Source organism: Desmodus rotundus, chromosome X (genome assembly GCF_022682495.2).
Source record: "Desmodus rotundus isolate HL8 chromosome X, HLdesRot8A.1, whole genome shotgun sequence".
Taxonomy (NCBI): Eukaryota; Metazoa; Chordata; class Mammalia; order Chiroptera; family Phyllostomidae; genus Desmodus; species Desmodus rotundus.
The window spans coordinates 3,102,427-3,120,908 of record NC_071400.1 but is presented as its reverse complement, the minus strand read 5'-3'; the positions used below and the strand labels follow the sequence as shown (position 1 = coordinate 3,120,908).

At 38.0% G+C, this 18,482-nt stretch overlaps 1 protein-coding gene across 6 annotated transcripts in view; it reads right to left on the bottom strand.

Moving 5' to 3' along the window:
- ATRX (ATRX chromatin remodeler) overlaps window positions 1-18,482 on the bottom strand; it is a 181,062-nt gene that overhangs the window by 19,326 nt on the left and 143,254 nt on the right. For all 6 annotated transcript variants that reach the window (XM_024574996.4, XM_024574999.4, XM_024575001.4 and 3 more), the window contains 2 exons: window positions 15,014-15,191; window positions 13,547-13,741 (listed from right to left, as the gene is read on the bottom strand). In XM_024574996.4, the coding sequence (XP_024430764.2) occupies window positions 13,547-13,741; window positions 15,014-15,191 (373 nt within the window). The remainder of the gene's footprint in view (window positions 1-13,546; window positions 13,742-15,013; window positions 15,192-18,482) is intronic.

Sequence of the window (18,482 nt, the reverse complement as noted above, 5' to 3'; positions counted from 1 at the left end):
AGGTCCACACAAAATCTGGGAGACTGAGTTGTGTGGCTCTGGGAAGGGGCCACAGCCCCCCACATTCCCAGTCGTCTAACACCTCTCAGTCAAAGGAGATGTACTACCCTATCCTCCCGATTCAGGAAGGCCTGACCCTGCTGAGCTCCATCTCTTCCTGGTGTAATCTGGGACAAACTGAGTTGTATGGCTCTTGGACAAGGATCATTTTTCCCACACATGCCCCACCCCTGGCTTTACACAACTCAATTTGGTCTCTTTGGGCCTGATAAACTCTGTTGGCTGAGCCCTGATGATTCATTGAAACCCCACTCCAAAACAAACATGTGCAAGCAGCCAACAAGTGGCACACAGACTTGGTATACCTGGGGACATTTGCCGAGTGGCCTCAGACCAAGCATTGACACTGAGATTGAATCTGTATCATGCTGCAGAACACCACCCCCTCTGACCTGGTGACTCACAATGTACCTCCTATAACTCCAGTACCACCAGAAGCTCTTTCAGTGACTAAGCACAACAGGCAGAGGCAGGAAGAGACAGTTTGCAAGGTGATTGAGACTTTCACTGACCTGCACCTGAGCCCAGTGCTGGTAAAAGCCAGCCCTAGTGTACAGGTTGGTCCTTCCCACATGCACCCAGACCCAGCAGAGGCAGCCACAAACTGTGGAACACTTGTAGCTCCAAACAGGTTGCCCAGGGCCAGTCACAGGCAGTGTGTGACATTTGTCTGTACCACAGTCCCTCTGAAGAGGCTGCAGAACCAAAACACCCAGTGGCCCATTACAAACAACATCAGAACTGGATCCAGTGAGCTTCACAGGTGGCATCTCCAAAGGGAGATGCCAGCACATACCAGAACCCACTGAGACGAATTCCAGTTTGTGCGGTCAGCACCTCCGCAGCAGCTCCATGCCGTTGTCATGGTTGAGCCTCACAGTCAGCCAGCCTGAGGGCTGATGCCACCCACGAATGGGCCAATAGCAATCAGTACCCAATTACAACAGAAGGGCCCACATAACCCACACAAGGGTCATTCCTAGAGCATCCAGCACAGGAGTTCAAGGAGACTGCACTACTGGGCCCCACAGGACACCTACAAATAAGGCCACTCCACCAAGACTGGGAGTCAAAGCAGATCTATCTAATACATAGAAACAAACACAAAGAGGCAGCCAAAACTGGGATACAAACATGCCGCAAATGAAAAAACAGGAAAATCTTCAGAAAAAGAGCTAAAGGAAATGGAGGCAAGCAATTGATCAGAACCAGAGTTCAAAGTAATGGTTATAAGGATGCTCAATGGCAGGAAAATAAAACACAGCAACCATAAAAAAGGACCATTCAGCAGGCTGGATGAAGCAGAGGATTGAATCAGCAATTTGGAACACAAGGTAGAAAAAAATACCCAATCAGAGCAACAAAAAGAAAAAAGAATTTTAAAAGATGAGGATAATGTAAGGGACTTTTGCGACAACATGAAATGCAACAACATGGGCATCATTGGGGTAGGAGAAGGAGAAGAGAGAGAGCAAGGGATCGAGAAATTTTTGAATAAATAATGACTGAAAATTTCCTTAAACTGGTGAAGGAAAAAGACACACAAGTCCAGAAGGCTCAGAGTCCCAAACAAGATGAATCTAAAAAGGTCCACACCTAGACACATCGCAACTAAAATGACAAAGGTTAAAGACAAACAGAAAATCCTAAACGCCACAAGAGACAGTTAGTTACCTACAAGGGAGCTCCCATAAGTCTGTCAGCTAATTTCTCAACAGAAACATTTCAGGACAGAAGGTATTGGCATAAAATATTCAAAGTGATGAAAGCAGAGACCTACAACCAAGACTAACTACAGAGAAAGGCTATCCTTTAAAATTGCAAAAGAAATAGCTTCCCAGACAACAAAAGAAAAAATAAACAAGTGGGACATCAAACTACAAAGTTTTTGCACAGCAAAGGAAATCATCAACAAAATAAAGACACCTCAATGAATGGGAGAACATACATGCCGAGGATACATCTGATCTGGACTTACTATCCAAAATTTTTATAGAACTTACAAAGCTGAACACCTAAAAAACAAACAAGCCAATTAAAAAATGGGCAAAGGAACAAAATAGACACTTCTCCAAAGAGGACATACAGATGGCAAATAGACATATGAAAAGATGCTCAACATCACTAATATCAGAGAAATGCAAATGAAAGCCACAATGAGATACCATCTCACACCAGTCAGAATGGCCATCATAAACAAATCAACAAACAACAAGTGCTGGCGAGGATGTGGAGAAAAGAGAACCCTAGGGCACAGTTGGTGGGAATGCAGACTGGTTCAGCCACTGCGGAAAACTGTATGGAGTTTCCTCAAAAAATTAAAAATGGAACTGTATTATGACCCAGCAATCCCACTTCTGGGAACATATCCGAAGAAACACGAAATACTAATTTGAGAGAATGTATACATTGCTGCCTTTGCCAGGCAGCTCAGCTGGTTAGAGTCATCCCATCACCAAGGTTTGATATCCAGTCAGGACACATGAAGAAACCAACCAATGAACCAACTAATGATGCAACCAAAATGCATCAAAAGGTGCAACAAATCAATTTCTCTCTCTCTTTCTCTGTCTTCCCCCTCTCTCTGTCCCTCTCTTTCTCCCTCTCTCTTACTGTCTCTCTAAAATAAATTTTAAAAATAAATAAAATATATGCACCCCTATGTTCACTGCAGCATTATTACAACAGCCAAGATTTGGAAGCAGCCCAAGTGCCCATCAGTAGATGAGTGGATAAAGAAGCTGTGGTACATTTACACAATGGAATAGTGCTCAGCTGCAAACAAGAAGGAACTCTTACCCTTTGTGACAGCATGGATGGACCTGGAGAACTTTAACGTAAGTGAAATAAGCCAGTCCGAGAAAGACAAATACCATATGATCTCATTCATATGTGGAATCTAATGAACAAAATAAACTAACAAACAAAATAAAACCAGGCTCATAGAGAACAGACTGACAGCTGTCAGAGGGGAGAGAGTATTGCAGGGCTGGGTGGAAAGATGAAGGGATTAAGCAAAGAAAACCCCCCCGAAAACCTCAGACACAGGCAAACAGTACGGTGATGACCAGAGGGAACGGGTGAGGGAGGTAGGAGACGGTATAGTGGGGATAAACGGTAATGGAAGGAGACTTAAGTTGAGGTAGTGAACACCTAGTACAATATACAGATGATGTGTTGTAGAATTATACACCTGAAACCTATATAATTTTATTAACCAATGTCACCCCAATAAATTCAATAAAAGTTTTAAAAAAGGAAATATTTCCTGAAGTCTACCCCAAATGCTCCCTAATGAAATACTGCATTCCACCCCCAACTCCGCCAGCAAGGAGGCCTCATACATGTTGATGTTTCCATTAGCAGTGATTTGTAAGAACGTGCCAGGGATTGGCAGGCTGATATTTAGGAGCATCACTTGCACCATGGTCTCTTTAACCCAAATGTTTTCCCTATAATACTTGGTGACTTTCGCTCCTTAATACTTTTTCTTAGTTTTGATACAATCAAAATAAGATACAGAGCAGCACTTTAAATAAAGCATGGTCAGTCTATTAACAAGTATTTATTTTGTAGTTTGTGGAGGTACGCTAGAAGCACTCCTTCACTTTTAAACATTTCTACAGACGTATCAACTGGCTATATGGTAGACAATTCTTCTAAAATTGTACATATTATTTAAGGAAAAAAAAATCCCTAAAGGCTAGAAAGGGTTATATTTGATAGTCAAATGCATGCTAACATCATTCAAAGTGATTTATCTATATCTACTAATTAAATATTATATTTCTTTTTGATTATAATTGATCTCTAAAAGAATTTAAGCTTCAAATACCTCCCTCTTCTGTAACCTAGAGATTATTGCCTCTGGCCCCTAGAGGATTTTTAGTCTTCTATTGATCAGTGATGCTAAACTTAATCTTGTCCTAAGGATCAGGACCCCATATATCACTCTTGTGAAATTTAAGTCTATACTGGTTTCAGAGAAATAAACTGAGTATAATGGCAATGTTAATAATAACCACAGAAGGAAAATAACAGCTAACATATGAACGCTTACTATCTGCCAGGCACTGTACTTGACATGCATCATCTCCTCTGTGAGGTAGGTCCCACTCTCATCTTACTGAGGGAAGTGAGGCTTGGAAAGATTACATGGCTTGCCTAAGATTACACCCTAAAATAGGGTGGCTGGTAGGTTACTTGGGAAAGGAGCAGGGCTTAAACCATTTGCTCTTTTTACTTGGCATCAACCACTCCAGCAAACACTGAATGGGAGACTTTTTGTTACTTACACAGAAATGGTAGAATTAAAACAATTTCTCTAGAATTTACTATGATTTCTGGTGATCTATTCCCATTCATATAATCGTTTTTATGCCAGCAAATACAAACATAGAAATTTGTTTTAAGACGCAGAGAAGTAGGAGACAATGACATAAACCTCATGCATACTTCAATTATGAGCATTGCTCCTCAGAGGTACATGTCAACATCAACAAAAATTGGGTTCATATGCCACCATGTGGTTACTGTGCTGTAGGCTACTAATACTTGTCCTACAATTAAATTGGTCCTTTTGAACCTCTTTTCCTCCAAAGTAAATGTATGCAAGTTCTTGAAATAGCTTGACTAGCTATTTTATACTTCACATCAAATTATCTTAATGGAGTATATTTCTCTCTAATGTTAAACCTTGCATTACCATCTGCTGGCTAATAAAACTGAACAATAACATCTCTGTTGAGTAAATTATGCTTTGGGGTATTAAAACTTGAATAAATGACTAAAGACAAAGGGAGACAATTGTGCAGACACAACATCAGGGGACAGGAAGCAAACCTAAAACCTCACTTTGGGTACTTTAGTTTAAATCCCCATTTGTTCTCCCTGTAATTACCAACACAGAGTCCACGTTTAAAAAGACACACGTAGTACAGTGCTACAAAAAGGAAGCACAGAAAATATTTCTTTGTCATTTTACTGACTTTTGTTTTCTTACTAAAGGGTACAGAGCTTAGGCAATACACCCACTTAATCACATTATGAAGTATAACCTTGACCAAGATTTTCATCTCTGGTATCGGTGTAAGTCATAAGTTTATTACTAGAAAAGGTACTTTCCCTAACATAATTTACATAAACATTAACAGAGGTTCGGTTAGGTATTACCTTAATATTTGAAAAATAGTTAAGAATCACTCAACAAATCTATATCATTATAAACTTGTGTCAAAACTATTCCCAAGTTTAGATCATGTTGAAGTTTCAAAACAGCTGAGGAACATTATTACCCTAAACAGCTAAATACATGCATAGACTCTTCGTAGACATGATCTGAGAGACCTTAAAACCAATACTAAGAAATAGGATCACAAGGCTAGAAGACCATTACATTTCTTTCTGATACCTGTAATTGAATGTACTGGGGTGACATTCGTTAATGACATTACATGGTTTCAGCTGTACAATTCCGTAAAACACCCTCTGTACACTGTACTGTGTGTTCCCCACCCCACTCATGTCTCCTTTCATCACCATTTACCCCTCTTCACCTCCCTGCCTCCTTTTCCTCTGGTAATCACCATACTATTGCATCTGTTTTATTTTTTGTTTAATTCCTTCACATTTTTCACCTAGCACCACAAGCCCCCTCTCTTCTGAGAGCTGCCAGCCTGTTCTCTATCTATGCATCTGTTTCTATTTTGTTCATCAAATTTCACATGTAAGTGAAATCATACTTGTCTTTCTCTGACTGGCTTATTTCACTTAGCATAATGCTCCCCAGGTCCAACCATGCTCTTGCAAAAGGTTAAGACATCCTCTGTTTTTATGGCGAAGTAGTATTCCATTGTGTAAATGTACCATGGCTTTCTTATCCATGCATGTACTGATGGACACTTGGGCTGCTTCCAAATGTTGGCTATTGTAAATAACACTGCTGTGAACATACAGGTGCATATATTCTTTTGAATTAGCGTTTTGGGTTTCTTTGTGTATATTGCCAGCAGTGGAATTGCTGGGCCATCAGGCAATTCCATTTTTAATTTTTTGAGGTAACTCCATACTGCTTTCCACAGTGGCTGCACCGGTCTATCTTCCCACCAACAGTGCACTAAGGTTCCCTTTTTTCCACATCCTCTTCAGCACTTGCTGTTTGTTGATTTATTGATGGTAGTCATTCTGACTGGTGTAAGGTGATATCTCATTGTGGTTTTCATTTGTATCCCTCTGATGATTAGTGACACTGGGCATCTTTTCATATGTCTATTGGCCATCTGTATGTCCTCTTTGAAAAAGTGTCTATTCAGTAATTGGATTGTTTCTACTTTTTGGTGTTTAGTAATATAAGTTTTTTAATAAATTTTGGATATTAACCCCTTATCAGATCTATCACTGGTGAATATATTTTCCCATTCAGTGGGATGACTTTCCATTTTGACAATGACTTCCTTTGCTATGCAAAAACTTTTTAGCTCGATGTAGTCCCATTTGGTTATTTTTTCCTCTGTTTTCCTTGCCTGCATAGTTATATCAGAAAAAGTATTGCTACAGGACATGTCCGAGGTTTTGTCGCGTATGTTTTCTTCTGGGATTTTTATGTTTCAAGTCTAACATTTAAATCTTTAATCCACTTTGAGTTTATTCTTGTGTGTGGTGTAACAAGATGGTCTAGTTTCGGTTTTTTGCATCCATCTGTCCCAATATTCCCAACACCACTTATTGGACAGACTATCTTTACCCATTGTATATTTTTGCCTCCTTTGTCAAATATTAAATAACTATAGAGGTGTGGGCTCTCTATTCTATTCCAATGATATATATGTCTGTTTTTATACTACTATCATGCGGTTTTTTATTACTATGGTTTTGTAGTATAGTTTGATATCAGGAAGCGTGATTCATCCAACTTTTTTCTTTCTCAAGACTGCAGTGGCTATTTGGGATCTTTTGTGGTTCCATATAAAATTTTAGAATATTTGTCCTTGTGCCATGAAATACGTCATTAGTAACTTCATAGGAATTGGTAACTTTATAGATTGCTTTGTGTAGTATGGACATTTAAATGATGTTAATTCTTCCTATCCATGAACACAAATACATGCTTCCACTTATTTGTATCTTCTTCACTGTCTTGTAATTTTCCATGTACAGGTCTTTTACATCCTTGGTTAAATTTATTCCTATGAATTTTTTTGAAGCAATTGTGAATAGGGTGGTTTTCTTAGTTTTCCTTTCTCACAGCTGATTAGTGGTGTATAAAAATGCAACTGATTTCTGGACATTTATTTTGTATCCTGCTACTTTGCCAGATTCATTTATTAGGTTTAGTATTTGTTTATGTGGAATCTTTAGGGTTCTCTATATACCATATCATGTCCTCTGCAAGTAATGACAGTTTTACTTTTTCCTTTCCATTTTGGATGCCTTTTATTTCATCTTCTTGTCTGATTGCTGTGGCTAGAGTTACAGTACTATGTTGAATAAGAGTGGCGAAAGCGGACATCCCTGAAAGGACCATTATATTTCCAAAAAGGAAAAGCCGCAACACCAACAACAGTAAAAAAACCCAATGACAGGATTTAAGATAATATCATTCATGGCTGGAGCAGTAAATAGAGCCAAGATAGCTGGCTCAGTATATAGAACTGAGGACATGAATTAAAGCTCCAGTTTTCTAGCTTTCACACAACTGCTGTGGCAGACAAATCACTCTTCATTTCCATTTTACTGCTTGCAAATGTAAGTTTAATTCTAACACCACTTTTCAATGATATATGGATCATTAAGAAACAATATAAAGTCCAGTTAAATATCATTGTAAAGGTGACTAGAATTTCAAGAAAGGTCATATAAAAGTGCTAGCACTGTGTAATTCATTATGCATGAAAGAAAAGTAGCAAAGAACATCATTCTTGCCTTTAAAGAGCTGCAAAACTGAAAAGACAAGAAACAGGTGGTTAATAAATTGAGCCTGACATTAAATTTAATTAGAATGTGCAGAACTAGAAGAAAGTGAACAAGAGGAGAAATACAGGAAGAGGAATTATACAACAATGACTTAAACAGGAAGTGATAAGGCAGAAAGATATAATAATTGCATAGCAAGTACATTGAAAATAAACACTTTCAGAACTATCAAAGGAGAAAGAATAATTAAGAAAAAAGGCATGCAATTTAATCATTATTTAGATAATAGCAATTTGAGGGGGAAATGAAAATGTATCATTTTTAGCAGTCTTTCATCTTTAAAAATTATGTATAAAAAGGAAGTTGTTTGCAACTGTACCATAATAATAGGAACCAACTTTGAAATGTCTTTAATAAGAGCAAGCTCAAATACCAAGAAATCCCTCACTATGAATGTAAAAACACCTACTTTGTACCCATTTTCAGAGAGGACCAATTTTCAAATTCTTGTTAAAGGAAATAAAAACCAAATAGTAGTGGGCCCAGTTACATATTATTCTAAACATAAGCCCAGGGAACAAAGTTAATGTTAAAGTCACTACACTGGGCCTGGAACTTCTCTATCCCCACTGCTACCACCTTACTTCAGGACTGCGTGACCTCTCTCAGGTGGATAATTGTAATAGCCTCCTAACAAGGATCTTAATATCCATCTTCTTTTCTGCAATCCATTCTGCACACTAATACTGAAAGTGACTTTTCTAAAATGAAAATTTAATGTTGGTCTTGAGCTTCAAATCATTAAATAGATCCTACAGCCTGTATGACACAATGTCCAAACTCTTTAACATCCATGGTCAGCCTTTGTTTTCACCTCCTCCCTCCCACACCCACTGCTACTCTACCGCTACTTCTTTACACTGCGTTATTTATTTTTAACTACTTGAGACTCCCAAAACTTGCCATGCTGTGTTATATCATGTGTTATTTCCTCTGCTTCTGCACTTGAAGGGCCTTCACTGTTTGCCTCATAGCAATGTAAACAACCACCGGCTTCTATTTTCAGCATCAGTTCAAACCCTCCTAATGTCAATTCCCCATCCTGAACTTTTCTAGGAAAGAGCCAAAACGGCTCTCCAAAAGCTGACCCCACCAAACCCATCTAATTTCAACTCTTCATCTGTCTAATTTATTTATCCTACTTTCTCACCTCATTTTTTCCTAATACAATTAAATCCTAACCATCCTTCATGGGCCAGTTTGTCTGACTTTTGTTATCAAAACAGAATGCCCATCCTCCCCCTTTTAACCATACATAGTAGAACCTCCTTGTCTACAGGGAAGATGTTTCAAGAACCCCGTGGATGGCTGAAACTGTGGATAGTATCAAACCCAATCTACACTGTGTTTTTCCTATACATGCATACCTATGATAAAGTGTAATTTATAAACTAGGCACAGTAAGAGATTAACAAGAAAACTAATAATGTAATAGAAAAATTATAATAATTCATTATAATAAAACTTATGTGAATATGGTTGATCTGTCAAAATGTCATTTTTTAAAGATTTTATTTATTTATTTTAGACAGAAGGGAAGGGAGGGAGAGAGGGACAGAAACATCAATGTGTAGGTGCCTCTCACATGCCCCCCACTGCGGACCTGGCCCGCAACCCAAGTATGTGCCCTGACTGGGAATCTCACTGGTGACCCTTTGGTTTGCAGGCTGGCACTCAATCCACTGAGCCACACCAGCCAGGGCTCTGTCAAAATATCTTACTGTACTGTACTTACCCTCCTTCTTGTGTGGACGTGAGATGATAAAGTGCCTACGTGATAAAGTGAAGTGAGGTGAATGGCATTGTGACATAGTACTAGGCTACTATTGACCTTCTGACAGTACGTCAGAAGAAGTATCATCTGCTTTGGGTGACCCGGATCATGGAGCCATGAAGATGTTGATGTCTGAGGAAATTTAATATTTTCAGACTGCAGCTGACCGTGGGTAACGGAAGTTGCAGAAAGCAAAACTGTGAATAAGGGGCGCTATTATACTACGGCAAAAACATTCAGTGCCTTAATTGTTTGATTTTTAATATTTTACTTTTCTCTCCACAAGTGGACTATCACCTTCTTTAGGTAAATCTGCTATGTACCTGACAGGCTGTAGTTACTGTGACAGTGATATACTACATGTTTTTAAAACATTAAAAAAAAAGCAGTACCAGCCCTCTTTAAATGAAATCTTACGGCCTTTGCTGGTGTGGCTCAGTGGATTGAGTGCCAGCCTGCAAACCAAAGGGTCACCGGTTCAATTCCCAGTCAGGGCACATGCCTGGGTTACAGGACAGGTCCCCAGTGCTGGGTGCATGAGAGGAAGCCACACACTGATGTTTCTCTCCCTCTCTCCCTCCCTTCCCCTCTCTAAAAGTAAATAAATAAAATCTTTAAAAAAAGGAAGTCTTACATTGCAGCCCAGTATATAAAAGAGATAAAAGGAATGAGACTGAAATGGATGCAGGGCTTGCATTGCTGCCTGTCTGGCCTCTCCCTGTTTACTTAGCCACAGGGCAGCCCTGGAACACCTCTGTAGATCTCCTGGGGAATCCTTGGAATACAATTTGAAAACTATTGGGTTAAGTTCTAGCTCTAACACTTATTGGCCGCATACCCTTGGGTAATCACAACCTGTCTAAGCTTCAGTTTCTTCAGATAATAAATATGTATGAGAAAGACCTTTGTAAACTTTATAGCTGTCTATAAATTTGAGGAATTTACAGCTTTACAAGCCATGAGCTAAACTGGTTATATTATACAATCTTAACAGTTATATCACACAATGGTATTGTCTGTGAAATCATTCTATATTTTAAAATCCAGCTTTATTTAAAATAAAATAAAGCATTCTAAATGCCACTCAATTCTAGGAATCCCAGGTCCTCTGCCTTGTTTCTTATTCTTGGAATTAATTTACTAATCTCCATTTGGAGGGCAATAAAATATAATGATTAAGAGTACATGGTTTCGATTTAGGCAGACTTGGTTTGAAGGCCAGCTTCGCCTCTAATTAAGTGTATATATAAACTTAGGTAAGTTACATAACCTCTCCAAGTCTTAATTTCCTCACCTCAGAAATGAAAACAGCACTATCAGTTTTGCAGTTGCTGCTGGATTATGGAAGATAATCTGAACAAAAGAGTAAGAAACCCAGTAAGAAATCTATAAATTAACTATTGTTTTCCTTTTGGGAAGAGCTGTAGGAGAGCTGAAACACTTTGTGCTAATGCAGCATTTCATAATCATTTTCCTTTTTGTTCTTGAGCAAAGACTTATAGCACCAAAATCAGAACACAGTAAACTCTATAAATAAAAAAGCATGACATCTATGACGACTCAGAGTGCCGTTATAAAGCACATGGTTTCTTTCCAGATATCCTATAATGATTAAACAGCATTTCTTTCCTGCTGATTTTTTAAATCTTCTTCAAAGCACAGACAATGAATGTCTTATTCTTGTTAGTGTACCCTCACAGAACACCTCAAGTTGGCAAATAACCAATAAGTGTTTATCAAACCAAACAGATTCCACACAATCAGAATTTACCACATAAACAAATAACTTTAAATCAATTACTCCTTTTCAAATTGTAATGTTTGCCTATCACAAATTACTAATCATGGATTGTTTCTCATAGAAGTTAAAGTTTAAGGCTAAGTGAAATTTAGGGAAGGTGCTATTTAGATATATGATCATTTTCAAGTTGAAAAGGGATTTCACTATCCTTAAAATTATAAACATAAATATATCTGCAAGTCTGTAAAAGAATAGTTTTTGCCAAACACAATTAAGTAACTGAAAGGAAAGGTGTTGGAGATACAAGAGCTAAACAAAACAAGGCAGATGAACACTATGCAGTTTTTTAAAATAAGGTAGAGGTATACATATTAATATGGAAAGATGTTCAAGTAAAACCTAAGTGAAAAGAGCAAGTTGCATAATGATATGTATGGTATGATTCCATTTGCGCTTATGTGTTATTTTAAGGTACATAAATAAATTCGCTTACAGAAAATTTTCTGAAGATTATTCAAGAATCCTACTCACATTCTGTAATAGTATAATTAAGAAAGAAAGCCAAATCATTATCAACTTCATATTTCACATCATGGAAACTGGAAATGATTCTTTTTTTAAAAAGGACTTTAAATGTAATATAAAAATGGGAGATTTAAATCCCCAGGTGCTTAAGTCACATGGACAACAGTGTGGTGATTGCTGGGGGCAGGGGGATATAAGAGGACTAAATGGTAATGGGAAAGTATTAAATCCAAAAAAAATTAAATAAATTTTTTAAAAAAGGGATTTGATAGAGGTCGTCACAAAACCTTTTTCCTAAATGCTCTAATAGTGAACTTTAAATGAAAGAAAACTTCAATGATAAAAGCAAACTGTTTGCTTACATAGACAAATGATTTTTAAAACTTCTAAACACGTTCATGTTACTTTAATTGACATGTACATTAAAATTAGAGAAATCAGTGATTTATTTTAGCATTAGCAATTATTCCCACAAACTTTTATTTTAATTAAATGTGTCCAACCATATGAAGAGCTTAATATACTTGAGTTTTCTCACACCATAACCTGGGAGCTGCTTTCCCAATTCTCTTAGCAAATATGTAGAACATTAAGTGCTTGAATTTGAAACCAAGACAACAGGAAAAGCACCTTCCTAAAATGGCTTTTTAGATAACTAGAATAGGTTTAAATACACAAATTCCTTATTTAGCTCAGAGAACATATGGTTTTCTGTTATGTTCAAAGACTCAAAGTTTATATTAATAATAAAAAATGTTTTCTTATCCAAGGACAATGGACCAGAAGACACGTAGATACTAGTCCTGACTCTGTCCCTTATTAGCTAAAAACTGTAGGCAAGTTACTGAATGTCTCTGACCCCAAGTTTCCCTACTCGCAGAATGAGAGGACTTGACCAAATTACCTGTAAGATCCCTTTTCAAGTCTTATTTGCTTTATGACAGTGAAAAACATCAAATAGGAGACACTTTTATTTGCTGATTCTTAATTGCTATATGACAGCAAAGAATGTTAAGGAAGAGACAGCTAAATTTCACATATAATTTTAAAATTATGTACGCCCTCTACTGGAGGTTATTAAAAGAGAACCATACTACAAGGGTAGGCAAAAATAGGTTTACAGTTGTGAGTACACAAAGTACAGTTTATTTTTGTGTTATTGTTTATTAAATTATATTTTTTCTATACGAACAACTGTAACCCTACTTTTGCCCACCCCCATACTTCCTTTAAGGTTTCTACCCGGAAACCTTTTCTGTAGGGCTGACGTTTTGTTTGGCATAAGATATGTATTTCAGGTTACACTAAGTTTTCGTGCTGTTCTGTGGAGAACTAACCAAGCACCACTTCATTTAAACGTAATTTTATGCTCTTTGAAAAATCTGGAAATACAGCCTTAGATGACTGTTATAGCAGTAGTAAAATTTCCTTAGTCCATATGGATTTTTTTGAGCTAATAATCTAAAGATCTTTACCTTTGGCAGCATGGGAGTATCCCTTTTCTTCTTTTTTTCTGAATTAGGGTCATCTAGTAAGTCTGGCTCAAAGGTATAAAGTTCAGTAAGCTCGTTCATGGTAAAATGGCGCTCGACCTGCTGCTGATCCACAACTCTAAAGGACAGTGACTGCTTAGTTACTTGCCGATCATAAATCTTATCTTCCATGGTTCCCTTTGTAAAAAGAAGTAAATGTAAAACTTGTAAACATAAAACTTAATCAATTAGAAATATAGTTACTGGTTAATATGAAATGGCAAAACTTCAGAGTAATACCTCTCATAAAGTAAATTTTATTAGCCATGCTACTTAATTTATGAGATTTCATTTGTTCAGTGTAGTTCACCTTGACAAAAATCATCCTCTATTATCTTACTAATATGATTCATGTGCTGCTTTATATATTTCTGAACTTGGCAGAAGTAGAAGAGCAGGCAGATACGAAGGTAAACAGAAATAAGGGAGTACATAAAATAAGATTTTAGGGGATTATTGAGTAAGAATGTAAGAGAGCAGCTTAATTACTTTTCAATGGACTAAAATAAGCTCCCAGCAATCACTATAAACTGCCTTTACATCAAGTCTTTCTATAATTTCAGGAAAATTAATATGGCTAAAATGTCCTATCTATTACATATTTAGCGTTCTAAATTAGAACATAAAGGAGTTCTTCATTTAAATAGTAGGAAGGATTTTCCCGTGTAGTTTACCAACTACATCATGTACTAAAGATCAAATGAGCAAAGATCTACCAATAAAAAGCAGCCTCTGGTTGACAAACCCAGAGTTGGAAGCAGGGGTAAAGGGTAGCATCTGCTCCCAAAGCAGATGCACCAGTTAAAAGTACGAAGTGATTCTATAAACCTGCATTACCCTGAACTGCATGCATCTCTTTGATTTACTACTATTCCTCAATTTCAGTACCTGCCTGTTTTTTAAATACCTGAGTTCATATTTAAAGGTAATTACTTTAATATTCTTACCTAGAAAGTATTATGTATTATTTGTTATTAGAAGTTAAATTTTTCTTACTTATTTTCTTATATACCCACATTCTTCAAATTCAGAGACTCTGGGGGCCACTGAAAACAACCATTTGACCTTTATGTCTATAAGCAAATTAGATTTAGTTACTGGCTTTTCTGTGTACACTAAGTTAAAGAACTATAAATGTTTTAACTTTCCTGACCCAGCAAGAAAATGCTAAATCTGTTTACCCATCAAATCCACCTCAGTCAGAGAAAGTTGGCATTACAGATATGGATGAGCCACAAAACAGAAAACCATGACAGGCCCAAACTGACTACTCTGCTTCATGAATAGGAAAGATGTTTTCAACTTTGTTTGCCTCTCTAAAGCATCTATGTTCTGCACTCTACAAATATGACCAGTTTCACCCAATATTTCAATATGAAAAAAGAATAAGAATATAAATTATAAACATACCTGAGCTAAGAACCTATATACATACACAGGTTTAGTTTGTCCAAAGCGATAAACTCTGAATATACTCTGGATGTCATATGATGGATTCCAAGAAGCATCAAATATAATCACTCGATTAGCAGCTACCAGGTTAATGCCAAGAGATCCTGCTTTGGTGGAAATGATAAACAATCGTCCTCTGAAAATGAAAATATAAAAGCTTTTAGTAATGAGTGTTTCAAATATATTTTAATTACAATAGAACTTTTTAATCCTAAGGCAGTTTCTTAAACAATCAGGAGTTCAGAGAATTCATTTCTCACTTACTGAAGAAAACAAGACATATCTAAAGAGTCAGGTTGATGATTTACATGCCCAGGAATCTTACTGCTGGAAAATGAAATAGCCTGAATTAGGAATAAAGATAAACATGGAAATCACATGTTTATAATATATTCAAGGTAGTTACATATTTCTGAGTAAATCTAGGAAATTTGTGTATACCTCAACAGTCTGTATTGTGTTCAATACTATGATGAGTACTAAGGGCATCAGAATGAAGGACAGTGCTCCAGGAGCTGAGTGTAGTAGGGGTGACTGGTATGCAATTACAATACAGTGTAATGAATGTAAGGAGAGAAGTTGGATAGATTCAAGGTAAAACAGGATCGAGAAGAGAGAGAGCTCCAGGAAGAATGTGTTCAAGGGGGGGGAAAAAAAAAAAAAACTGGTTGATTACCTGCTGTGTCAGAACACAAGAATTTATGTTTCTGTAGAAGAATTTGGGAATGAGTGATAGGTTCACAGAAAACTAAGCAAATGGTAAAAACTATTACTTCAACAAAAGCAGATATACAAGAAAGTAAAAGTAATCACAGTACTTCAAATGGCTTCAGTGTGAATATTTACAGTCACAGTAACATAAATACTCTGATTTTGGCAAATATTATGAGAAAATATATTGAAAAAATGAATAAGGAAAGGTGAATGTGTACATGTGTATAAATTCCCACCTCAGCTGGTAGAAAAGAAGTATGTAAGTAAATACCAGAACTGCCAAGAGTTGATATTGGCTACCTGCAAGAGTAGGAAAGGGTTGCTCAAGGAACTATGAGCATTTCCTCAAATTTCTTGGTAAATATCAGGCTTGGTAGCTGCCTAACATTCCATTGAATGACTATATAATTTGTTCACAAAGTTGGCAACTTAGAGCAAGAAAACCCCTGGAACATAAGCTCTCAACAACCTCCGTAAGTGCCTTTATACACAAAGCCTTAAGAGAACATAAGGTTGAAAACAAAAATATATATAACACGGAGGACTAAATTATACTCTGGTTCTTCAACTATTTACATTAAAATTTAAAAAATCTACAATATTCTATGAAAAAAAAACAGGCTATAGAACCCTACTAAGTATAACTGGAACTCCATTAAAAAACAAACAAACAAGCAAACATACATACATACATACATACATACAATGTTAATAGTGGTGATCCCTGGTCACTATGATCACTATAATTATTTTCTTCTTTGTACTTCTCTAATAATACATACTCATTACAGAGAACAAATTGTGCTTTCTTTAACTGGTGGACATATGTAAGGATTTATAGGCAAATGCTGCCCTCAAATTCCACTTATTTACATCTATTACACACCAGCAAACGAATCAAACATATAGAACAGTATACACTACATAGGTTAAAAAGACACACACAGAGAACCAAGATGGCGGCGTAGGTAGACACACTGCGCCTCCTTGCACAACCAGAACTGACAGAGAATCGAACAGCAAGGGGGACCAACACCAAGAAAATACAAAATAAACATTCATCCAGACTGGTAGGAGGGGCGGAGACGGGCACCGGGGTGGAGAGGACTCGCGTGGCTGTGGCGGGACTGAGACTGGCGGAGTGTGGGACAGATGGCGCAGGCAGTCCGAGCACTAGCAGACCCTGCGGCCCCACATCTGCGCAGATAAACCGAGAGGGCCGGACTCAGAGTGGCGGAGAGTGGGGCAGGCAGAGCAGCGGGTAGCACCCCGCGGCACCAAATTCGCCCACAGATAAACCTGATGAACGGCGGGCAGCAAAGCAGACCGTGCAACCCAGGGCTCCAGCTCCGGGAAATAAAGCCTCAAACCTCTGATTGAAAGCGCCCCTGGGGGTTGGGGCAGCAGCAGGAGAGACTCCAAGCATCACAGAAGAGGTTGTTGGAGAGACCCACAGGGGCCTAGAGTGTGCACAGGCCCACCCACTCGGGAACCAGCACCAGAGTGGCCCAGTTTGATTGTGGGTAGCGGAGTGAAGGATTGAAATCCGGAGAGTGAGGCGGGCGCCATTGCTCCCACTCGGCCCCTCCCCCACATACAGCGTCACAGCTCAGCGACCAGCGTTACCCCGCCCTGGTGAACACCTAAGGCTCCGCCCCTTAAAGTAACAGACGCGCCAAGACAAAAAAAAAAAAAAAAAATGGCCCAAATGACAGAACACTTCAAAGCTCCAGAAAAAATACAACTAAGCGAGGAAGAGATAGCCAACCTATCGGATGCACAGTTCAAAGCACTGGTTATCAATATGCTCACAGACTTGGTTGAATCTATTCGAAAAACAGATGAAAAAATGAAGCCTATGCTAAGAGAAACAAAGGAAAATGTACAGGGAACCAATAGTGATGCGAAGGAAACTGGGACTCAAATCAATGGTGTGGACCAGAAGGAAGAAACAAACATCCAAACAGAAAAGAATGAAGAAACAAGAACTTGGAAAAATGAGGAGAGGCTTAGGAACCTCCCGGATGCCTTGAAACGTTCCCACATCCGAATTATAGGGGTGCCAGAAGGAGAAGAGGAAGAACAAAAAATTGAAAACTTATTTGAACAAATAATGAAGGAGAACTTCCCTAATCTGGCAAAGGAAATAGACTTCCGGGAAGTCCAGGAAGCTCAGAGAGTCCCAAAGAAGCTGGACCCAAGGAGAAACACACCAAGGCACATCATAATTACATTACCCAAGATTAAACGCAAGGACCTACATCCAAGATTACTGTATCCAGCAAACCTATCACTTAGAATGGAAGGGAAGATAAAGTGCTTCTCAGATAAGGTCAAGTTAAAGAAGCTCATCATCACCAAGCCCTTATTATATGAAATGTTAAAGGGAGTTACCTAAGAAAAAGAAGATCAAAAATTGGAACAGTAAAAATGACAGCAAACTCACAGTTATTAACGGCCACACATAAAACAAAAACGAGAGCAAACTAGGCAAACAACTAGAACATGAGGGTGGTCATTAAGGGAGTGGGAGGGGGAGAGAGGGGGAAAGGTACAGAGAATAAGTAGCATAGATGATAGGTGGAAAATAGACAGGGGGAGGGTAAAAATAGTGTAGGAAATGTAGAAGCCAAAGAACTTATAAGTATGACCTATGGACATGAACTATAGTGGGGGAATGTGGGAGTGAGGGGGGTGGGCAGGATGGAGTGGA